The sequence below is a fragment of the Triplophysa rosa genome, linkage group LG18 (assembly GCF_024868665.1).
Source record: "Triplophysa rosa linkage group LG18, Trosa_1v2, whole genome shotgun sequence".
Taxonomy (NCBI): Eukaryota; Metazoa; Chordata; class Actinopteri; order Cypriniformes; family Nemacheilidae; genus Triplophysa; species Triplophysa rosa.
This window is the reverse complement of record NC_079907.1, coordinates 250,875-275,874: the sequence shown is the minus strand read 5'-3', so window position 1 is coordinate 275,874 and position 25,000 is coordinate 250,875. Positions and strand designations below refer to the sequence as shown.

At 40.3% G+C, this 25,000-nt stretch overlaps 2 protein-coding genes across 5 annotated transcripts in view; one reads left to right on the top strand and one right to left on the bottom strand.

Annotated features, from left to right (window-relative positions):
• The first annotated feature begins 6,275 nt into the window (after window positions 1-6,275).
• lzts2b (leucine zipper, putative tumor suppressor 2b) lies at window positions 6,276-23,434 on the top strand. Of its 2 annotated transcripts, XR_008964794.1 has the most exons (6): window positions 6,276-6,425; window positions 13,153-13,512; window positions 13,592-14,101; window positions 14,210-14,479; window positions 19,604-20,488; window positions 21,098-23,434. XR_008964794.1 is itself a non-coding variant. In XM_057358641.1 (5 exons), exons 2-5 carry the CDS (start codon window positions 13,180-13,182, stop codon window positions 20,273-20,275), a joined length of 1,785 nt encoding a protein of 594 aa, XP_057214624.1. In that variant the 5' UTR covers window positions 6,276-6,425; window positions 13,153-13,179; the 3' UTR covers window positions 20,276-23,434. The 2 variants fall into 2 exon arrangements, 1 of the variants encoding a protein (XP_057214624.1); XM_057358641.1 differs by having other exon boundaries at window positions 19,604-23,434.
• Window positions 23,435-23,511: 77 nt separating this feature from the next.
• The window catches only part of pdzd7b (PDZ domain containing 7b), a 7,004-nt gene continuing 5,515 nt past the window's right edge, over window positions 23,512-25,000 (bottom strand). For all 3 annotated transcript variants that reach the window (XM_057358640.1, XM_057358638.1, XM_057358639.1), the window contains 3 exons: window positions 23,958-24,482; window positions 23,780-23,880; window positions 23,512-23,688 (listed from right to left, as the gene is read on the bottom strand). In XM_057358640.1, coding sequence (XP_057214623.1) covers window positions 23,530-23,688; window positions 23,780-23,880; window positions 23,958-24,482 — 785 coding nt within the window. In that variant the 3' untranslated portion in view covers window positions 23,512-23,529. The remainder of the gene's footprint in view (window positions 23,689-23,779; window positions 23,881-23,957; window positions 24,483-25,000) is intronic.

Below are 25,000 nucleotides of genomic sequence, written 5' to 3'. Positions count from 1 at the left end.
AAAATATGATTTTTGAACATTTTTAAAAACGAAGTTATCTGTTTTTGCAAATGAACTCATCCAAATATTGTCACAAACAGATTACAAGTTGGTCGTGTCCCAAATGGCGCACTTGCGGTCTCGTGGACTTAAATTGCGCGTTCTCGCCAAGTCTACGAGTCTGTAGAGTGGCCCATTTGTCTTTTTAGCGCTCAGAAGTCTGCTCGCGAGCGCCTCCTTTGTGCCCTCGATGTTGTCTTCGGCGAAGCCCGCATTGAGTGAGACTCCACTGAAGTCCCCTACCCAGGAATCCTTGCGAGCGCCCAATCACAGAACGGATGGGAGGAGTGTCGTGGATGTCAGACAACGTAAACATGACGGATACATTTTTAAATATATGTTGTGATAAAATTCAAAATTAATGTATTAATTAGTTACTTATTCATATTATTGCTTATTTATTTTCTATTAAGCCAGCTATTCAAGAATAAAAACTTTTAGTGCAGTGCATTTTATTACTTAAGGTAATAAGCCATGTTTTGTTGTAGATTTATATTGTCTCTGGGCTCTGTAAAGCTGAACAACACAGCTTCTGTATTATAGAGAAATATTAAGAACACATTATGCACATTAAGTATAGTGTAAACAAATGAATAAATATACATTCATGACGTCATGACAAATGAATGCATTACAAACATAAGTATCTATTGTATAATGCTCGGGTGGCATATCAACATATGAAATACAATCATATGAAATACAGAACAATAAAAACCGGCAGCTCCAGTCCCAAATAACAACAGTGGGACAACAAGTGGTCGACTTCACGCGGCGCTGCGCAGACTGATCAGCGAATGACAACAAAGTACCGCGAGAGAGATTAGAAAGCACCACTTGCTCTTTCCGGTGTGATGACCTCAAGTCTGTCCCAAAATGCACTCCAATGTACCCTTATGGACTCGTGCCTAGTGCCCTATAGGTCTGCACTTCCTGACGTCACCAAGTGTGGACTCAGAGGAGCTCCTCAAGACCGGAGTGCGCCATTTGGGACAGGGCCGTTCTCTAATGATTCATTTTAAAAGCGGATGAAGTTTTAATGGCGGCCACTAGATGACACTACAGACAGTAATACTGAGTACTGTCAAAGCGACTTCTAAAGCATCTTAAAACTCTTTGACAAACAAAAGCGAATTGCGTTTGTCAAACTCACACTGTGCCTCAGCTATAGTTTTTTGGAGATCACAATTTCAAGATATCAATTGGAAAGAGACCTTTACATTTTCAAGACGTTTTTGTATTAGGCTACTAAAAAAGTTTGGGAGGTCTCATTTTATTGACATTTTATTTTATCGTTGATTAAAATTGTTCATCTGATTTATCCTGTAAAAAGGGCAATAGCAAGATTTAGTAAAGATATTGATTTAAACGGTGTTTTCTGCAGAGGGAGAAGAGGTCTTTATTAGTTTATTTTATGATTTTATTTATACACAATTATTTTGATGTGACTTGATTTTCTTGATCAAAAAGTATACAAACTTCGAATTTGAACTTATAGAAAAAGATGTCCTATTTTTATGATAATAATGTAGAATTAAAAATATGGTATATTGTTAACCTACATATATATATATATATATATATATATATGGGATTTTTTATCCATAAATGTAAATGGGCATGGAAAAAAACAATTTAAAATAGATATAGGTCACTACTTAAATGCTTTGACAGATATAAAAACAATAAAGAAATAAAAACTGTGAAACTGTGTAAAGCCTTGAATCTATCCTTTGATTAATTTTTGATGTGTATTTTTTAATGTTTGTTAAGTCGCAAATTTCTTTTTTCTCTTCTTTTCTTTTGGTACTTTTTATTGTATTGTTTTTTCTCAAGTTTATTGTTTGATGTCATAATTATTGCATTTAATTGTATGTTCTGTTTATTGTTCAATATGCTGCAATAAGTACCCATGTGTAAACCACAGAAATACAGACTCTGTACTAGTGCTGTCAATCGATTAAAAAAATTAATCGGATCAATCACACATTTTTTCTGTGATTAATCACGATTAATCGCACATAACAATAATATTTTAAAATATACTTTTACATTTTAATAATTTCACATTTAATCTTCAAATTGATGTAGAAACAACATATTTCTTTAACAGCGTCATTTTATGAAAGCTAACATTTTGATATTTGCACTGTAACTGATGTCTCTAGTAAATTGATTATTTTAACATTAATTATAGCCATTCAACAGTATAATTGAGAGCTCATGTAGGAAATATACAGAAATTAAAGGACACTTTACAGTCTTTAATGCTAAATTATAAATTAAATGCAGAAGAATTCTCATTAAAGCTATAAAATCACATTGATTTCTTCTTTTATTTTGTTCTTTGATTAACGTTAGTGACAGGAGTCACAGCAGCACGTTTAATAAGAACGCGGCCCCTTTAAGAGCCGTCTCAGTACGCAGATCTGACCGTCACCGCACTCCCATTTTCACAACTCTTTGCATTCATTTAAGATTTTATTTTACACTTTGAAGTCTGTGCTTAAGAAAATGCTAGACAAAACGGGCTTTCTGACATAATCTTGTGTGGTTTTATCCATTCAAGCACGAAAGAGAACTTAACACGGATGCGCTGTCTGACGCAGCCTTTAGCCCGTGACTGTTTACACCAGACTGGACCTCGCGTTGCGTTTTGCCGCGTCCCACAGTTTAGAAGCTGTCTATCTTCATTGAACGCGTCAAAGCAACCGTTTAAAATCGCGCTTAAGTGGTTTAAAAGCCTGTACACGAATAAGAGCGTGATTACATAATGTAACGCTAGACAAAGGATGTCAAAACAAACGGATGCTGCGTTAATTGCGATAAATATTTTCTCACGCGTTAATTTGAAAAAATTAATCGCATGCGTTAAAGCGTTAACGTTGACAGCCCTAGTCTGTACATATATCACTTAGACTCGAAAGTGATGCTGGGCAAGACATCGCGCTCGCTCTCGCTCTCTCGCCGGGCACCCGCACGCTACGCAGAATGGATTCACATGTGAAGCTAAAGTTTATCCAGAAAGTTGCTAGACTTGTCACTAGGCGATTTCTAAGGGAAGAGAATTCGCCAAAATTAGTGGAAAAAAGTCGTTAAAATGACTGTAACAACACTGGACTGTAGAGAGAGGCATGAGGTGAAGCGACCGGAAGTGGCCGAGTCGACATGTTTGTCAAAGTAATGACCTAAAACGATCAGACACACAGGATGTTAGTTTATATATATATATATATATATATATATATATATAAATGTATGTTCACTTAAGCTCATTGCACATTGAGTTCGAAATTTGCGTCCGAAATTTCCGCACGTTAAAAAATAAATACGACCTCACGTTGTGTCAATCACATTTACACACCGCCTCCGATATTTTCGCCCGTCATTAAAAAATTCGGACCGGGTTCGATTTTCTGCGTTTTCGCATCCGTATCAAGCGTTTTGAGTGGCCTTTTATAACAATTCAGAGACACCGTACAAACAAGAGCCAAATACGAAAAAACGCATACGAAAATGTCGGACTGTATGTGCAAAGACCTTTAGAATTGTATTGGCAACGTTTATGTTTATTTCGAGCAAAATCATTTTCAGTTCATTCAGAGACGTTTACTGTAGCACACACCCTGAGGTCTTTTAGAAATCTTGTTTTTTTTACATCACAAATAAATGATTACTGAAAATAATTGTAACTTCTCAGTCATATGATTCTGAAGGACTATATTGATTGGTGAGGTTAACTGAATGTGAATCAGGTGTGTTTTCTGTTGTTTCTTGAAGGTTATGGTGGACTTTTTGAGTGATTTGGTGCCTTATTGTGATTGGACAACCAAACCCATCCGTCACTCCATCACCTTCACTGAACTCTCTCACTGCAAGGACATCATGACACGACCTTCACCAATGAACACTTCGTTCTCTTTCTGTTTAAATGAACATCTTTACAAGGCCTGACGTCACACACACACACACACTGCTCAGGCCTCAATAACTCAACAACAAACAGTCGTTTTCTACAATCTCACATTGTTCTCATAGTTTCCAGGCAGCAGTTCACTGCTTTACACATTTGTGGTGAAATCTGGTGGCAGTTCAGCGTTCAGTCTCAATCTGAGGGCAATCAAGTGAAATCTGATGTGTCTGGAATGTGAGAGAGATGTTAGACTTGTTTTTACTCCAGGGAAGACCTCAGGCTACATTCATCAAAATCACATCAAATTCAGTTCAGTGTTACTGTAATAGTTATCAAATGTTTGTGAAGGGATTAAAGATGGGAAGTAGACAAAAAGATTGAAATAACATCAGGATTAAAGTTAAAGGTGGAAAACAGGGAGAGTTAGACGTGCTTCATGCATCAATCTGCACTATAGGACGTTCTGTTAGGATTTGAGTCTGAATCAATGACACACACACAGACCAAAGCCAATCACGTTTACATCAGACACAGCCAGCGCACAGAGGAACACTACTGCACTACACAAACAACCCTCATCATGTTTACTTCTGTTAAAGATCTAATCAAATAAAACACAATCAAACAGTTTCGTGGCTTTCAGCTCTGATGTCACATGCAGAAACAGAAGAAATAAAACTGCCTGTCAAATCATATCAGTGCCTGATGTCTGCTGGACGCACGAGAGGGGGATTGTGCTGGAAACAACAATGAACAATAGTGTTAAATGCCGTCGGCCGTCAGCCGGACATTCCTGTGTCTGATGTCTCCGTCTGATCACTGCACATGGCTCACAGCACTGAAACTCAAGACGGTTCTGATCAAGATCCGTCTCAGCATTCCTCATTACCACACCTCTGCTCTACTAACATCCAGCAGACAGCTTAAGTATCACGCAGTGCATTCTGGGATTGCTGTATCTGCTGCTTCAGATGCTGACTGAAAGAAGGTCTCTCAGACGGGCTACTATTATTGTCACGAGTGATGAATCAACACTAGACATTCAGAGAATGTGTGAGATCTTTCTGTGTGCTTTATTCTGCTTACACGTCTGGAACCTCCTGACCAGCTCATCACATTCTCATGAGGCTTCAAGCTCTCGTCAGACCAGTTCTTCTAGTGTTTCAAGCAACAGGTCATAAATAACAGAGAAACTCATTTCCTCTCACTCTCTCTCTGTGTGTGGGTGTGTTTCTCTGTGTGTGTGTGTGTGTGTGTGTCTCTCTCTGTGTGTGTGTGTGTGTTTCTCTCTGTGTGGGTGTGTTTCTCTGTGTGTGTGTGTGTGTGTGTGTGTNTGTGTGGGTGTGTTGTGTGTGTGTTTCTCTCTGTGTGTGTGTGTTTCTCTCTGTGTGGGTGTGTTTCTCTCTGTGTGGGTGTGTTTCTCTCTGTGTGTGTGTGTTTCTCTCTGTGTGTGTGTGTTTCTCTCTGTGTGGGTGTGTTTCTCTCTGTGTGGGTGTGTTTCTCTCTGTGTGGGTGTGTTTCTCTCTGTGTGGGTGTGTTTTTCTCTGTGTGTGTGTGTTTCTCTCTGTGTGGGTGTGTTTCTCTCTGTGTGGGTGTGTTTCTCTGTGTGTGTGTGTGTGTGTTCATGTTTGTATATCCCGGTGGGGACCTAAACCTGAATACACACCAACACATGGGGACTCGTGTCACTGTGGGGACCAAAATTGAGGTCCTCATGGGCACAAAAGCTTATAAATTGTACAGAACGATATTTTTTAAAAATCTATCAATGCAAAAAGTGTTCTATGATCTTTAGGTTTAGGGATAGGGTTAGGGGATAAAATATACAGTATACAACTCATTATGCCTATTGACTGTCCCCACCACGGAGATAATGAACCAGACGTGTGTGTGTGTTTGTGTGCATGTGTGTGTGTGCAGGGATGGACTGATAGATCTGTTGAAAGAGAACAGTAGTTTGGTTAAGGAGAGGTTGAGTAAATGTGTCAGTGTTGAATGCTGGGCTGGACCTGTACTCTTCTCTTTCTTAAGACATGATTCAGCAGTAATTGGGTTAATCATAAGTGTCCATGGCAGTTTCACACAGAAGAAAATAACTTTTTGTCCTGAGTGTCAGATAAATGCCTTCAAAATGTGTTGATAATTAATATTCATAACTCGTGTCCATCAAAGTACAATTCACTGTCCCGCCTACCGACGTCCACTGACGAGGCAGTCTTGCGTAATTAATATTCATGAGTCAAGCTTTCGTCACAGTCTGATTGGAGGATTGCCGGACAGTGAAGGGTTAGTGGCTGAAGGGGGAGGAGCACGAGTTTCGAGGACGCGCACCGGTCGGGGAAGTTCAGACGCGCAGAAAGTCGGTGGACAGCAGAGATGAAGCCCGGAGATTAAAATGATAACCCGGACATTGATAATAAAACACAAATAAAGCTCAGAGAGTGACCATAGAGATCGGGTGTGCTGCACTATGGTGAGTACTTCAGTATTATATCGAGTGTCGTGTTTTAAAGCGCGTTTCCTCTCAGCGCGAACGTTTCATGAGATTTGAATCGACTGTCTTTTATTCATCTGTTTATAAGATTAAAGTTAACCGAGTAAAACACTTTAAATTAAATTGAATGTGTCTGTTGACAATAAACAACACACAAACTTGATTAGTTTATTATTGAGTCAGACCCTGTTCACTGTTTGTGTAACTGGTGCTCCACCATACATGTATAAATTAAATCTGTTTCTCGGGTTTAAATCCCTCATTGTGTAAAGCTGTAGATGATGTTAGTTTGGCCTTACTGGTGTCAGACAGAAACAGCAGTAAAGTGAAGGTATCTCTACATCATTTTATGATTATGAGTTATGGTGAGTGTTTATGTATTAATGATGATCAATCACTGTTGTTAAAGGTTACGTGTGTGTGTGTGTGTGCGTGTGTGTGTGTGTGTGTGTGTGTGTGCGTGTGCGTGCGTGTGTGTGTGTGCGTGCGTGCGTGCGTGCGTGCGTGCGTGTGTGTGTGTGTGCGTGCTGTAAACAGCTCGTGCATTGTGTTGTCGTACTGAAACAGGAAGTTAGGTGGAAGGTCTCACCTCTTTTTAAATAGCCACTAGTGTCATGATATGTGTGCAGGTGATTGTGTTTTGATATACTGAAGTGTACATGTACAATAGTACAGCGATAGTATGAGCAGTGTAGTATTGTGAAGTGTGTGTTCTGTGTGTCATGTCATGAGTGAAACTGCTGTGTCTGGATCTGGACAGTAGGTCGGTCACACACACATGCACACGCACACACACACGCACACGCACGTCTGGTTCATTATCTCCGTGGGGACAGTCCATAGGCGTAATGTTTTTATACTGTACAAACTGTATATTCTATCCCCTATCCCTAACCCTATCCCTAAACCTAAAGATCATAGAACACTTTTAGATTTATAAAAAAATATTGTTCTGTACAATTTATAATCTTTTGTGTCCATGAGGACCTCAATTTTGGTCCCCACAGTGACACGAGTCCCCATGTGTTGGTGTGTATTCAGGTTTAGGTCCCCACTAACATATAAAAACCAAGTCCACACACAACACGCACTCACAGAACGCTCAGTTCACACTCATGCCGACATCATTTCCTGTGTAGCCGCTTGTTGATGTATTTTTGTCGGTCCACAGGGAGGGTCTATTGTTCAAGGTTTCTCAGGGAAGAGTTTGTGTGTGTGTGTGTGTGTGTGTGTGTGTGTGTGTGTGTGTGTGTGTGTGTGTGTGTAGGGGTTTAGTTGTTTCATGTATTCCTAACATAATTGTTTAATTATTATGGTAATGAATTCAGATGTTTTCTTTTCTGAGTTTTTTTGTAATACACAAGTTTGTTGTTAATTGTCACATTAACAGCAGTGTGTTACTAAATCCTCATGTGATGCTGATCTTCTGTGTTTTATTGAAAGACTTCAGTAACAGTGTACTAGGCCTGTCGCTATAGCAACTGTTTGCCACTGATAAAGTCATGATATAATATTGCAAGTACACCCTTTTACAGAACAATGACCTTTTAATATAATATTTGGACATTGAAATCGGAATGTAAATAATAACTGGAGTGTAAATATATAAAATAAATAAAACGGACATCAGTACCAGTCTAAACTTACTGATGTTATAGAAATACTGCTGGATTAAATGTTATTGACTGTTATATAATTCATCTGATGACATGAACTCATTAAGCGTACTTTAAAGGAATAATAACCTCATATGCTCTTGTCTTCACACTTTACTGTGTTGATCTTTAGAGTGGGATTTTAAAACAGGATTTTTAATGAACAAATGAATATAAGGAGCTGTGTGTGTGTGTGGTGAAGAACTAAACAACATGAACTGAATCTGTCTGTGTGGTAAAGATGCAGTTTGACCTGATGGTGGCAGTATATTCTGTATGAAGGTACAGACAGAGGGACAACAGGAGTTGTGAAATCATGTTCAGTTGTGTTTAAGTGACATCACAGCTATAATAAATGTATCATTTCGCTATAATAAAATGTACTAACATTTAAGATGCCGTTGTTTGTGAAGTGATCAAACATCAACAACATCTCAGCTCTTCTGAACCACAGAGACTGTTTGTGAGAGTCACAATGTAAATGTCATGAAAATATAGATGTCTCCGCCTCAAACTCACACCACTGTGCAGAGAGAGAGACAGAGAGACCTGTGTCTGCCTCTGAGATGATCATATCCCAGAATCCCCTGAGGCAGATGAAGAATGACAGTCAGAGCATTTATCAATCAAACAATAAGACACATACATTATGTGCAGGTATATAAAGCTCTCACTGCTCAATTACACACACACACACGCACGCACGCACGCACGCACGCACGCACACGCACACACACACACACACACACACACACACACACACTCACACACACACAGTGTAATAATACGTGTGTGTGTGTGTGTGTGCGTGCGAGCGAGTGCTCTTGGTCTGATCCTGAATAGATTGTTCTGTTCTTGCTCTGGTACTTGGACCACTCACATTATCTCTGCCTGTCGAACCAATTTAACTGTGGCTAGTGTGACCCATTTACAGGACCTAAGAGAGACACACAGCAAGATGTAGCCTACTTATACTAGCCTATATACCAGCACACTGTGTGTGTGTTATATTAGAGATTATTGAGAGTAAAAACATGAGGGTCTCAATCAATCTAGAGATTTGTATCGGTCAATACATGAGCGTGTGGTCAATTCAGCGTGTTGTTCAATTTGTGTGTGCAATAGAAGTGTGTCTGGTGTTGTGAAGGTCTGCACTCCAGTTGCTTTTTCCATGTTGGGTTATTTGTGATGTGTCCCTGAGGTTACACGGATCTGTGGATCGAGGCGGCCCAGAATCCTCTAGAAGGAAGTAAAATTAGTAGCAGCGAGTGTGAAACAGACTGAACCGGTCTGAGAGTCCACTACACCCGAGTGCAGTATGATCTCATGTACACTCACAATAAATAACCCGTAAGCAATAACCTGAAAGTTAAGTTACTTCTGTGGCTCTTCATGAAGTCATGAGTAATAGTGTAATATTACCCACAATACACCAGTAATGATGACGTCACACTGAAGAAGAGCGAGAGAGGGAGGGTGTAATCTTTGTGGGACAGTGAATGAGCTACATTCTACACGTGTAGCCATGACATGGAGATCCTCAGGGCCACAAACACACGTACACAGGTTGACTGACTGATGGATGTTCAGCAGCTACTGTGTATAGACCCCCTGGTCCCTACACTGATTATATGAAAGAGTTCGCGGACTTCTTATCGGACCTATTGGTTAACGTTGATAAAGTACTGATTGTCTGTGATTTTAATATCCACGTAGATAGTGCTAACAATGCATTAGCAGTGGCGTTTACAGAGCTACTACACTACTACTCTTTGGAGTAACACAACACATCAATGGACCCACTCATCGATTTAATCATACACTAGACTTGATTATATCTCACGGAGCCGATCTAACCAATATAGATATTATACCTCAAAGCGACGATGTCACTGATCATTATCTTATAACATGTACACTGCGCACTGCAGAAATCAGCCGTTTAACTCGTTATCGACAGGGTAGAACAATTACCTCGACTACTAAAGATAGTTTCTCAAAGAGCTTGCCAGATCTGACTCCTTTAATAACCATACCAATAAATATAGAATCGCTCGATGACATGACCAGCAAATTGGGCACTATTTTCTCTAATACATTAGAAGCTGTCGCACCTATGAAGTCAAATAAGATTAATGAGAAAAACGCAGCACCATGGTACAATAGCACCACTCGCGCCCTTAAAAGAGAAACACGTAAACTGGAGCGCAAATGGATACAAACCCAATTAGAGGTCTTTAAAATTGCGTGAAAAGAGAGTGCAAACTGTTATAAAAAGGCACTAAAAGCAGCAAAGGCTGAGCACCTCCGTAACCTCATAGAAACTAACAAAAACAATCCAAGGTTTTTATTTAGTACAGTTGCTAAACGAACAAATAAACAGACTTCACCTGACCTGGGTATTCCGCCGCACCTTGGTAGCAATGAATTCATTAATTTTTTTACAGAGAAAATCGAAAACATACGAGACAAAAGAAAGCCTCAAAAGAAAGGCTACAGTGTTTTTCACCTATAAAACAGGAAGATTTAATTAAACATCCAAACCTACAACATGGTTATTAGACCTCATACCAACTAAATTATTAAGAGTTATTACCCCGTTGCAATTGAGCCCATTTATAACATTATCAACTCGTCAATTAATCTAGGCCATGTCCCAGGAGCCTTTAAACTGGCCGTCATTAAGCCTCTTATCAAGAAACCAAACTTAGACCCCAATGAACTAGGAAACTATAGACTGATTTCAAATCTCCCTTTCCTGTCTAAAATACTTGAAAAAGTAGTGTCCACTCTGTTGTGCTCTTTCTTACAAAATAATGACATATATGAAAAATTCCAGTCAGGCTTTAGACCGCATCATAGTACTGAAACTGCGCTCGTTAAAATTACAAACGACCTGCTTATAGCATCAGATAAAGGTAACATCTCACTACTAGTCCTGCTCGACCTTAGTGCTGCGTTCTATACTGTAGTCCATAAAATACTTCTAGATCGCTTACACAATTATACCGGTATTCAGGGACAGGCACTACAATGGTTCAGATCTTACTTATCAGACAGACATCAATTTGTCCATTTAAATGGGGAATCTTCAAATCTAACGCAAGTAAATTATGGATTACCTCAGGGATCGGTTTTAGGACCCTTGCTATTCTCCATATACATGCTGCCCCTTGGAAACATTATTAGAAAACATGGAATTAGCTTCCACTGTTATGCAGATGATACTCAGCTATATATCTCATCAAGACCAGATGATTCCTTCCAACTATCCAAATTGGCAGAGTGCATCGACGATATAAAGCATTGGATGACTTGTAATTTCCTTCTTTTAAATTCTAATAAAACAGAAATATTACTTATCGGACCAAAGACACGTGAGCAGAATATTTCGGATTATGACCTGCAAATTGAAGGCTGCACTGTTACTCCAACAAATACAGTTAAAGACCTTGGCGTTATATTAGACAGCAACCTGTCATTTAAAAATCACATCTCAAATGTCACAAAAACAGCCTTCTTCCACCTTAGAAATGTTGCCAAACTGCGAAATATTTTATGTGTGGCTGATGCAGAGAAGCTCATTCATGCATTTGTGACCTCAAGACTTGATTACTGTAATGCACTGCTTAGTGGTTGTCCTGCATCATCAATAAACAAACTACAGTTAGTTCAGAACGCAGCTGCCAGAGTTCTAACCAGGTCCAGAAAATACGATCACATAACCCCAATGTTATCAACCCTTCACTGGTTACCCATTAAGTATCGTATTGACTTTAAAGTTCTTTTAATTACTTATAAAGCCTTAAATGGTTTAGCCCCTACCTACATAACAGAGCTTCTACCACACTACAACCCATCACGCTCTCTAAGATCTCTAAACTCCAGACTTTTGATAACACCTAGAATAACTAAATCCACCAAAGGGGGCGGAGCTTTCTCATACGTAGCACCTATACTCTGGAATAGCCTCCCCGATACTATTCGAGGGTCAGACACACTCTCCCAATTTAAATCTAGATTAAAGACACATCTCTTCAGCCAAGCATTCACTAATACATAGCTAATGAACAGCAGCTACGCTAATTATTCTCTTTCTGCCCTCGCCTCGGGATGCCCGGACTACTTGTCACATTAATGCAAAATGGTTGGACCTGCACGGTTTCGGTGGGAGGGGCTCGCGGCTGGTGGGCTCTCCCTGTTCTTCCAGGCTGAGCCTGGTTTCTCCCAAGGGTTTTTTCTCCATTTATTCATCATTGGAGTTTGGGTTCCTCGCCACAGCAGTGCAGTGTTGGCTTGCTCACCGGGAGACTGCATTTATTTATTTATTAGATATCATTTATTATAATGATCTTGCTTGGTCTATAAACACCATGCACTGTGTTGTGTTTTACCTTTCTGTGTTTTTCTTATTTGCTCCTGTAAAGCTGCTTTGGAACAATGCACATTGTGAAAAGCGCTATATAAATAAAATGAATTGAAAGTTTAGACTCAGACAGCATGCAGGACTTCAAAATAGGTATGTGACTAATGAAGTGTGTGTGCGTGCGTGTGTCACATTGTAGCAGAATTGAGAGATTAAGAGAAGCCAAAGTAAAATCTAAGGGCTAATGTTATCTAATGTTATTCTCTCAGGAGACGTGTGCGCGTGTGCATGCGTGTGTGTGTGTTATCTCTGGTTTTAATCTGTAGTACACATGATGTGATGTAGATCATTTGTACACAGTGTTGTCGATCTGTTTAGTGGTCAGTGCTCAGAGAAATGTCAAATAAAATGCACTTTATTTATTGTCGTGATGTATTCCTGTTGTTCATGACTCCTCTGTGCGTGTCATCTCTCTACAGAATCAGTCATGCACAGCAGAGAAACTGTTATAAACATGTGACCAGACACGCTTCATTTAGTTTCAGATGGATCTGTCAGTGCCGATGAAAGCAGGATTGATTTCTGTAATGTGTTTTCCAGTAGTTTCAGGACATTATTACTGTGTGTGTGTGTGTGTGTGTGTGTGTTTAGTAAGTGACTGTTGTGTTGTCTCACCTGTGCGCAGGTTTTGTGAGTTCAGCAGTTGAACATCATGGCTCTGGTCCAGTCTCTTCCAGTGGCCGTTGATCATCCAGCACCAGGTCTGGACCCGAGAAGAGCCATGGGTCCCGTCAGCAGTCATCGTGACCGAAGACACCTGGAGGTCAGCACCAAGTTTGGTAAGGGCACGCCAGTCTCAGGACGCCTGCTGACAGAGGTTGGGAGTCGGACTCCGTCCAGTAAGAGGAGAGGGATTGTTGGCAGAGGGATGGGTTTCGGTGCTCGTTCACATTCCCATGAAGACTTGATAAAGGATTGGAGCGAGGGTTTCGCTGGTGTGGATGGACCTCCCAAACTGGTCTCCGTGTCCGGCCAGTTAGAAAGAGTGAGCATGATCACTGATGAAGATGTGTTTGTGAACATTCTAGAACATGCTAATGATGTTTATTCATGTTTTCCTCCAGAACGTTCAGCAGGCCATCATAAGACCCACTGCTTTCAAACCCGTTGTCCCCAGGAGTCGTAACAGTGCGCAGTTCCTCTCGCCGCGTTTAGGGGGAAGCCAAGGAAACCTCAGCATGTTTTCTTCAGGAGACGAGGACATCACACCAGTAGTGATGGAGCGACACAGCTCTTACAGCGGAGCTCGGAACGCTTTGTTGAGCCAGTCGTTCAACATGACGGAAAACTCTTTAACAAACCTTCCTGTCTATAATGCGAGCCAGAGCGAGGTGGCTAAACATCACGGACACTCCAACTCTGACAGCGGACGCTCTTCATCCAGTAAGAGCACAGGATCTGTGGGCGGTCGCTGTCAGCCGCTGTCAGACATGGGCTCCGGTGGACCTTCACCACCACCCATCGAGGCCTATGAGATGATCGTGAGAGACTTTGAGGAGAAACTGAGAGAGAGAGACCTGGAGCTTCAGCGGCTCAGAGAGAATCTGGATGAGAATGAAGCAGCTATCTGTCAAGTGAGTGAGACCTTCGTTTATACACAGATCTGGTCAGGTCAGACGTACAGTATTTGACTTTAATAGGCATGTGTGTGTGTGTGTGTGTGTGTGTGTGTCTCACCACAGGTGTATGAGGAGAGGCAGAAGTGCAGCGAGCTGGAGATGGAGGAGTTCAGGCAGACGTGTGCGGCTAAAATGCAGAAGGCGTCTCAGAAAGCGCAGCGAGATGTGCAGCTGCTCCAGGTTCAAGTCTTTCAGCTGCAGCAGGAGAAGCAGCAGCAGCAGGAGCAACTGAATAAACTCCTGCAGGAGCGTCAAAGACTCGAGGAGAGATGCACCTCCTATGAGAGAGAACACACACAACTGGGACCCAGACTAGAGGAAACTAAATGGGAGGTGAGGAGCGTTGATGAGAAATAATCTTTATTTTCATGACACAAGCTCCTGTGAAGGAGTGAATCGTGTCAAAATCATGCCAGTAGTTATATTTATAAATACAATGTCTGTAACCTCAGATAATGGGAAGGTTGAGGTTATGGTAAAACCAGCAAACAACAAAAAAATCCTTATTCAGAAACATTAAACCTGAACATCTGAACATTCCATGTCAAATCAACCACATTTTAGAATCTTACCAATTTGTTTCTGACATTTGGAGTGAGATACACTGAAGAGAAACAGAATATTAAAGAGATACTCCACCAAAGAATTGAAGAGTTTGGTTCCAAAACGCTATAAATCCATTTCGATTAATTTGAGTAAAAATGTGTTTTCTTTACAAAGAAAGTGGCGAGATGAAAACTACTATTTTCTGTTTCAAAGTTTCACATAGCATCTTTAGGTTCTAGTAACATAAAAATTTCAAATCCAGATTTTGATTAAAAGACTTATTATAAAAACGGATAATTTTTCCCCAAAATGCAATAAATCCATAACAATTTTTTTTCAAAATGCAATAAATCCATTGAATCAATATAAAAGTTATTTTTCATATTGAAACTGTTGAAAATACACAACAAAGTGAGTTGAACTCAATACAATACTAATCTTACACACAGGCACTGGACTAAAACACGTTCAGTCAGTCAGCGCTCCTGAAATGAATTCAACGGGTCATCTTTTTAATGCTATAAATTACTGCCTCATCTTCTTAATCTCCTCACGGAAATGACTAGATTTCGATGGCTTACGTTTCTTCCCCACCGCAAAAACCAGCACAGGTTCATCAATGCCGTCAAAATTATTCATTTTTGTGTTTGTTTGTTGAACACAAAGTACAAAGTAGATCAGGGAAACTAGGAGCCGCCACCATTACTGTTTACAGCGCGTGGAATGGTGAGCTGTGATTGGCTGAGCGGATATATCGCGTTCTGCAGAGAAGTGAGACTGGCGTATACTGCGGTTTGGAAAGAAAGGGAGAAAACATGACACAATAACACGGCGGATATCGCATTTTGCGTAAAATTAAAAAGTGACTTTCAATACCGACCTGATCGTTTCTCGTTTTTTTTAATGCCGTTTATCGCGTTTTGGTACCAAACTCTTCAATTAGGGGAGAGTGGGGTGAGTTGTGCCAGTTTTTACTCAAAGTGACTTTAAAGTAAGGCCATGACAGTAATGCCTTCAACTTAAGAATGTACATATATTTCAGGATGTGGTGCATCCCTGAGAACAATAACTTTGGATCTGAAATAAATTGTTTCAGAAATATAGCTTTTGGGGGAAAAGTGGTCTTGTGGCACAACTTGCCCCTGGTGCGGGGTAAGTGTGAAAGTGAAAGTGACCTATTAGTCAGATATGGTGACCCATACCCGAAATGTGACCTCTGCCCCAAAGAGGGGCAGTTGTGCCTTTGGGGAGAATACGTTGGGGTAAATTGTGCCAGTGATTTCTGAAGTAAAACAGAACATTTTAATGTTATGAACTGTAATGCTATATGATAGCAAAACAAATTTAATACAAAATTACTCATTTAAGGTTTATTTAGATATTGTCACCCTATTAAACTGTTGGAATTAGTCATATTTTGTAGTTTGAGGGAAAATATTTTACATAAGGTAAAGCTATATGCTCTAAATAAGTACCCAATTTTGCTTCTCTGTAGGATGTGCATGGTGATAACTGATAGTGAGCATGTCCTGGGAAAATAATTATCAATGTTCCCTGTAACTTTTCCTTAATAAATGCACACTTAACCTAACCTGCTTTTTTCTCTCTGATCCACCTGGCAGGGATATCAATGCCATTTCTTCGTGCATACTCAAAAGCCAGCTCACGGCATTTCATGGCACTTACAGTGGCAAGAAAAAGTATGTGAACCTTTTGGAATTTCATGGTTTTCTGAATAAATTTGTCATAAAATGTGATCTGATCTTCATCTAAGTCAAGGGTATTGACAAATAAAATGTGTCTAAAATAATAACACAACATTTTTTTGATCTTTCATGTCTTTATTGAGAACAACCAAAAAACCTTGTAGTGCTTGTGGAAAAAGTATGTGAACCCTTGAGTTAATGACCTCAAAAAAGCTAATTGGAGTCAGGTTTTAGCACACCTGGAGTCTCGTTAAGATAATAAGTTTGGAGGTGCAGTGGACTACAGCTACTTTGACTGATAAAAACCCCTCAAACTGTTGGAGTTTGCTCTGCACAAGAAGAACACGCTTATGTGAGCCATGCCTCGCCAAAAAGAGCATTCAGAGGATCGACGATCAAGAATTGTGGAGTTACATAAAGCTGGCATGGGTTACAAAGTTATTTCAAAGATTTTAGAAATTCACCAGTCTACAGATTGGCAAACAATCTACAAATGGAGACACGTTGGGACTGTTGCTAGTCTACCAAGAAGTGGGCGCCCAGTGAAAATGACACCAAGAGCACAACGAAGACTCATCAATGAGTTAAAGAAACAACCCCGAATGACAGCCAAAGATTTGAAGGCATCACTGGAACTTGCTAACATCTCTGTTCATGAGTCTACAATACGCAAAACACTGAACAAGCAGGGTATCCACGGCAGGACACCACGAAGGAAGCCACTGCTTACTAAAAAGAACATTGCTGCACGCCTGAAGTTTGCAAAAGAGCACATTGACACTCCACAGCGGTATTGACAAAATGTTTTGTGGACTGATGAAGCTAAGATTGAGCTAACACACAGCACTACATCTGGCGTAGAAAGGGCACGGCCTATCATCATGAAAACATCATCCCAACTGTAAAGTATGGTGGAGGAAACATCATGATTTGGGCCGGCTTTGCTGCATCAGGGCCTGGCCAGCTTGGAATCATTGAGGGGAAGATGAATTCCCAAGTATATCAGACCATTCTTCAGGATAATGTGAGAATGTCTGTACGTCAGCTGAAACTGTGTAGAAGGTGGGTGATGCAACAGGACAACGACCCAAAACACCGGAGCAAGTCCACGACACAATGGCTTCAGAAAAACAAAATCCTCCTTTTGGAGAGCCCAGACCTCAACCCAATAGAGATGCTATGGATTGACTTGAAGAGGGCCATACACATGAGACGTCCAAAGAATATGACAGAGCTAAAGCAGTTCTGCCAGGAAGAATGGGCTAAAATTCCTCCTCAATGATGTGCAGGTCTGATCCACAGCTACAGGAAGCGCCTGGTTGAGGTTATTGCTGCCAAGGGGGTCAACCAGTTATTCATTCTGAGGGTTCACTTTTTCTACTGCCATTTTGAATGTTGAATGAGTGTGTTCAATAAAGACATGAAAGATCAGAATTTTTTTATTATTTTTGGACACATTATGTTTGTACCCTTAACTTAGATGATCACATTTTATGACAAATTTATTCAGAAAACAATGAAATTTCAAAAGGTTCACATACTTTTTCTTGCCACTGTATGCCGTGAAACATTGCTGCTAGTGCCTTTATATGGTCTGCCAGCTCTGTCTCCGTTTTCTTTGAAGACTTGTTTGGCAAGTCCTGTTCTCTTATAACCTGTCTTTGTTACTTCTCCTATCTTTTTCTTCATGAATCATTTCGAGGTCATACTGCAGATCTTCATCTCCCTTGCCACCTGTCGTATGGTCTTTGCCTGTTGCACCTCTTTCACTGCTCTGTCCAACTCCTGTCTGTCTTCCGTTTATAAGTGCGTGGCATTAAGGGTTTTGGTCTAAAATTAAGACTGTCACATAGTTTAAGTGCTAAATGTAAGCGAACATTTACAAATTAATATGTTGAAAATAATCATAAGTGGGGGTGAGTTGTGCCACTGGCACAACTTAACCCAGGCCCTTTGGCACGAAACACCCCAGACCCACAAGTTTGAAAAACTAGCATGATCCAGCAGTTAAGAGCTAACATCATGCTAACTGTATAGACTCATTGTGTAGCCTGCTAAAGCACTAAAACGTGTGAAATGTTTTCAAACTTGTCTATAATTGTTCAGACACTAAAATCAAAAAACCTTGATCATAGAAATTTTACTTTGAAAGGAAAAAAACAGTTTTTTGAGCTAAAATGTGCTTACCTCTCATGCCATGTGTCTCTTTTCTTCGGAGGATGAGTAAAATGGATGGCTTTTCAAAATTAAGTGGTCACATGACCAATTTATTCAATGCTTTTCCAGAAACAAGGGGTGGAACTACTTCCCCCTGGCACAAATCTCCCCTACTCATTCTCAAGTTGTTCCAGACTTGTACAGTATACATTTATTTGTTCTGTTAAACAAAGTTATCTGGAAAAATGTTAGCAACTGGGACATCATTGACTACCATAGTAGGAAAAATTATTGTATCATTGTTTTTGTTCTGTTAAAGAATTTAGGAAAGCAAGCCTTTGACTACCATTTTAATTTTCCTACTATGGTAGTCAATGGTGTCCCAGAAATGTCCGTTGCTAACATTTTTCTAAATATCTTTCTTTGTGTTCATCAAAACAAAGAAATTGATACAGGTTTAGAACAACTAGCGAGTAATTCATGACAGAATTTTCATTTTGGGGTGAACTACCCCTTTAAATGGCACGGGTGAATATTTACTGATCCATTATGTAGAGGGTTTTTTTATTTAGAAAATGGGTACAGTTCTGTAATTTGCACATTGAGGTCCTCGTATCTCTTATATTTAATCATAAACTTATCGTATAAGTTTAAGAAGAACCAGTATCTAAAAGGATATCAATATATTTTTAACACTTCTTGTGAAACTTTCGAAAAATAATAAAGTGATTTTCACTATTGGGAGATAATTGAACAAGAATGGTTCAAATCCACAGATTTCACTAACAGATCTCTGTGTAAAAATAAACCATAATGCTGCTGTCATTTTTCACCTCCTGTAATTTGGCACCAGATCTTGTGAAAATGGTCATTTTGAGGTCACTCTACTCCAAACAAATCTTCATCCATGACATGTAATAATATTTTGGCTCTCATTTCTGGTGGAGTTGACATGGGTGTTTTAAGATTCTGTTTGTCTGCTCATTTTTACCTTCAGCTGGTTTTGAACAGGTGTGTTGCGTGTTAATCTCATGTCTGTAACCCGCAGGTGTGTCAGAAGTCCGGTGAGATTTCACTGTTGAAGCAGCAGCTGAAAGATCTTCAGGCCGATCTGGCCCAGCGTGCCGGTGAGCTGGTGACCCTCCGCGGGCAGCTGAGAGAGGTTCGCTCGGAGCTGCACACCTGTCACGCTCGCCTGCAGGAGGCTCACACGGCATCCCGCACACGCACCCTGGAGCTGGAGGTCTGCGAGAACGAACTGCAGCGTCGCAAGAGTGAAAGCCAGCTGCTCAGAGAGAAGATGAGTCGTCTGGAGGAGGAATCGTCCCGCCTGCGCGAGGCTCTGAACGCTCCCCACATCCACCACAGAGGAGGCGGGGCATCCGGGGAGGAACAGCAACTGACCAATGACAGTGAGGATTCAAAAGCGTCAAAGCAGCACGTAGACAGACTGAAGGCGGAGCTGGCGTACGAACGCCAGAGGTTGTCCGACCAGGCCGCTGCCTTCGAGGGTGAAAGACAGAGCTGGGAGGGGGAGAAAAGTAAAGTGATTCGATATCAGAAACGCCTCCAGCAGAACTACGTACAGATGTACACCAGGAACCGAGAGCTCCAGAGATCTCTCCGTGAGCTCAGTCTGGAGCTGGAGTCCAGAGAACAGGACGATGAGGGCAGTGGAAATGAAGTCACCTTCGATGACATCGCTGCCACTGAGATCTAGCATCACAGCAGTGTCACCGTCAAAACTCACACGCATATAATGTGGCTGACATGTGACAGTGACGGAACAAATGCATCTGTGACGTCAACATAGAATGTCTGTAACCCGTTGAGTGAACGAGGAGAGTTATATTAAAAAAGATCAGGGCCCGTATTCACGAAGCATTTGATCTGAACACTAAGAGTTCTCCTAAGCAGCAGTAACAGTTTTTAGGTAAGCGTTTCCTCTTCAAACCTCTTCACAACGCTGCCGAGAGCAACTTTCACTAAGAAATCTTAAGCTAAGAAAAAGGGCGGGCTTGACCTCGTTGTTGTCATGGATGATGTCAGCACTATGACCACAGTGATTGGCTGATAGAGGATGGGTCTCTGTCAGTCATTTAATCAGAGAAATATTATAGAGTGAGGTCTCATGCTGACATATTTAAATTAAGATCTTAAAATAAAAATGTAGTCGTATTCAAATAAAATATTTTAATATATAATTATTCAATTATTCAAATTAAGATGATAAAACATACACTAAGTTACTAATTCAACAAAGGAAGAGTTCATTTACAAATGAACAGATGACGTTTTTATTGTGCATTCCAATTGATGTCAATCAAACCGTTTGTTTTTTATTAAGTAACAATAACTTTCAAAAATACAGCTAACAAATACAATAAAACACAATAAACAACATGATTTTTTTGCAAGTAAAATATACGTTCATATAAAGTATATGTTCAGCTAATTGTAAGCATTTTGCCGGTCTCGTAAATAGTTGGCAGAAATCTTTATGGTCAAGCTCATTGTCATGAAATCTTTCTCAAATGTTTAGGTTTCAAGGCAGACTGCCGGTGTAACAGCCATTTGAGGATTGTTGTGAGTTGGTCTCAGGAGTCCTCTTCACTGCTCCTAACAGGTTTATGGTTTTAGCACTGAAACGCTTTGTGAAATACTCTTAGCACAAACATTTAGGAGTCCTAAAGTTAGGACAGACACGCCCATTATTTTTAAGAGTTTCTCATAAATCAGCACGTTAGGAGCTACTTTTAGCCTTAAGATGTTTCGTGAATACGGGCCCAGGAAGAGATTTCTTTGGGGAATCAATTGGGTGTGAAAGAATGTCGAAAAATGTAAGATGGGCTTAAAGAGTAAGAGGGCTTGGGTGATGTCACCCAGTCAAAGTCATTTGAGAGGCGAGTAAGTTAGTAAGTGAAGTTGTTATTTTGATGAAATATTACAAAGACAATCATTATTTTGTTTAGAGTAAAATGCACTGATAAATGATTGACAGGAACGTAAACAGGGTTCATTCGTTCTGATCTTACTTTGACTTTACAGTCGTCATTAACATCACTCATTATGACATCAGTCTGTCATCACACACACACACAACAGAACGCTTTATACACACTGTATCAAACATGTCTTACATTATAAACCTAATATAATGTCATTTATTTACAGCAGTGTGACGAAACTGAAGCATTTACAGTAAGTGCTGTGATGTATAATGTCTACAGCAGTGAGGAGGATTTGTGTGATTCAGTGTAGAGCCGCGTGTGTTCCTCCATCTGCACTGAATCAAAGTCAAACACAAGCACACATGTACTGCACTCGTGCTGTCAGAATGACTCTAATGATGGGTTTCTTACCATACAGTACATCTGAATAATGACAATGCTCAGATTTGAGACCCTGGACCACAAAACCAGTCCTAAAGTAGCACGGGAACATTCTTAGTAATGAGCAAAAATAAATTGTATGGGTCAAAATGATTGATTATTCTTTTACCAAGTGTCTCCACAACGTCATTACAGCGGTAAGCCAATAGAGAATGTCTAAACAAACCTGTTTCTTCTTAGCAACGGCCTGCTACAGCGTCTCTGATATAAGGAGTAGTTCACTTCAAAATTTGACCCCGTTGACTTTCCATTGTCATTTTTATTCCTGCTATGGAAAGTCAATGGGGACACACTTTGAAGTGAACTACTCATTTAACAACTTTAAAGGTGATTTTCTCAAGATTTTCAATGGTTTGCACCCTCAGATTCCAGAGTTTCAAATAGTTGCATCTCCACCAAATATTGCCCTATCCTAACAGACCGTACATCAATAGAAAACGTATTTATTCAGCTTTCAGATGATGTAAAAATCTTAATATTTAGACCCTTAAGACTGGTTTTGTTGCCCAGGGTCACATTTCTGCCACTTGACTGTTGACATCATGTTTACTTGATTATTATTATTTTGTGAGGCTATAATGTTCCATTTTTATGTAGTGATTAAATAGTAACAAAGTTACACATGGAGCCAAACTGATGTCATGCGTGTTGCTATAGAAACGGCTCATCTGAGATCATCACTGTAATTCTGACACATGCCGTTTTCACTCATTCTGAAGTCAGCTTTCATTGACATGAGCATCTCTAGTTTTGTAGAAGCTATAGACTGTTATATTTGTACTCGAGTAAAACACTGTTACTCTTTAGATTCATGCATCTCCTCACCATGGAGATCGATAAATACTGCCTATAATATAAATGTTATATATTGCCTGTAATGTGTATCATATAGAAGGCACTGTGAATAGACCAAAGCATCGATGGATGTTGAACTGCTCTGTATTGTGTGGCTGATTCTCAGCATTGTCATATTTTTAAAGGATTTGTACGAAGTCAATACACGTCTATTTTTCATGCTGTATATTCCTATGAGCTATTGTGTGTAATTTAACCGCTGCAATGAACATCATTTATTGAAAACTTTAACACATGGTTGAAAATATTTGATTAATAATTATTAACAGTCACCAGAGCTATTAAACCAGAGGACGTCATTTATAAACAGTGACGTTTGTGAAACATGAAAAGACACTGCAGTATACTTTAGTATTTACTATAGTGTTCTGTTTTGTTAACTATAGTGAATTAATAAACCGTAGCATACTTTAATTACTCATTTAATTACTACAATAAAGACTAAAGTATACCACAGTCTTTTCTCATGCGTTTGTTTGTCAGGTTTAATGTGAGAATGTCGACAGATGGATCATGGGTCACGTTTTTTTCCTGATATTTCAGCTGTGGAATATTGGATTCTAGTTGTTAATAAAGTGTGTTTCCCAGAATGCTCAGTACAGGGGTTCTCGTTTTCAGAAGTAGTTCAGATGGACAGCGTGTTTATTGGATTCAATTCATAGTTATTGTTCAGCTGGTGAAACAGTCTCAAGGATGTAAAATGTTTGTTTAAGGCTAGCAGAACATTTTAAGTTTGATGTGTTTTGGGGTCTGTGGGTACTTTCACCACGAGCTCCATGGGGTTGATTGATTTATTGCTGAATGCCTCTCGTATGATGTCCACAGCAATCTGATGGGTGACGCCCTGTAGAGAAACACCATCCACTGACACCAGCTCAAAGCCAGCCTGAGAAACAGAAGAACAGAAAACACATTCTCATCTGAGCGCACACACACACATACGTCACTTCATCTGGAGACGAGAGGTTTCGATATACCTGCAGGACATCATTAGCAGACGCCGCTCCTCCTGGGAAAATCCTCTCGATCTTCACCATCGGCTGAACCCTGGACTCCACTCCGCCTGATATACTGATCCCTGATCGGAGGAACACACATTTTCACCCATATATACTGTACACACACTATAAACTGATAAATGACACGTAATCGTACCCAGAGACAGCTTGGTTTTGCTAATGTTGACTGAAGTGAACTCAAACTCCGGCTCGGTGTGACCATCACGGTCTGAACTCTGCTGTTGCTCACGCTGTTCGACAGGTGACACACTTGAACTGTGAGCCTTTTTAAGTGTACTGAAGACCTGTGACAGCAGCGGCCTCTTGTGGCGAGGCATGTCCACTACAGTCAACAGAACATCATGACCCGGCCCCTCTTCGCCGTCTCTCCTGATCCCAGAATGTCCTTTCTTAAGTGCAAGTCGTCCTCTTTTTGTGTCGGGTTGAGTCAAAGCACTCTCAGGTGTCTGGGATGAGTCTGAATGTGTGTTCTCTGTCAGGAGCCAGTTGGGGATGAGAGCAGATGTGTAGTTAGATGATGTGTGTGTGTAAGAGTCCACAGGAACGTCCTGCAGAGGGCTGAAGCCTGTGGACGTCTGTTCTTCATAACACCACAGACTGAGCTGATCTTCCAGAATCTGCGTCTGTTTCTTCATGTTCTCTGCTGATCCACTACAGAGATCTGACAGAGAGAGAAATATGACCAGAGCCGTGTAAACCATCAGACAGAGAGAATGAGTAACTGATTCTTTCCTCCAGGAAAGGGACAGGTGTTGGGCATCAGAGCATGGTGCTAGCAACGTCAAGGTCATGGGTTCAATGCCAGGGACTGCTCATACTTAGAAACTAATGTATAACGCAATGTAACTTAAGTCGCTTTGGATAAAAGCATCTGCCAAATGCGTGAATGTTAATGGTGCTACACCGCTGCATATCACCTGATCATGTGACAATCATTCTAGAGATGAAAACTATAATGAACTTTACCCTAAAACTGGCTCATGAGATCTCGTTAACATATCAATTATTTCTCCTCGGACATTGATGAGATAAAAAGGAGAACAAATGGAAACTTTTGCTCAGGTCTCATCTGTGTCTCAGATATTTCTCCTGAGACAAGAGTCTGAAATGTCACAAATGTGTCTGTCATTAGAGTCTGAGAAGAGATCAACATCTAACCAATAACATTTTACTCACAAT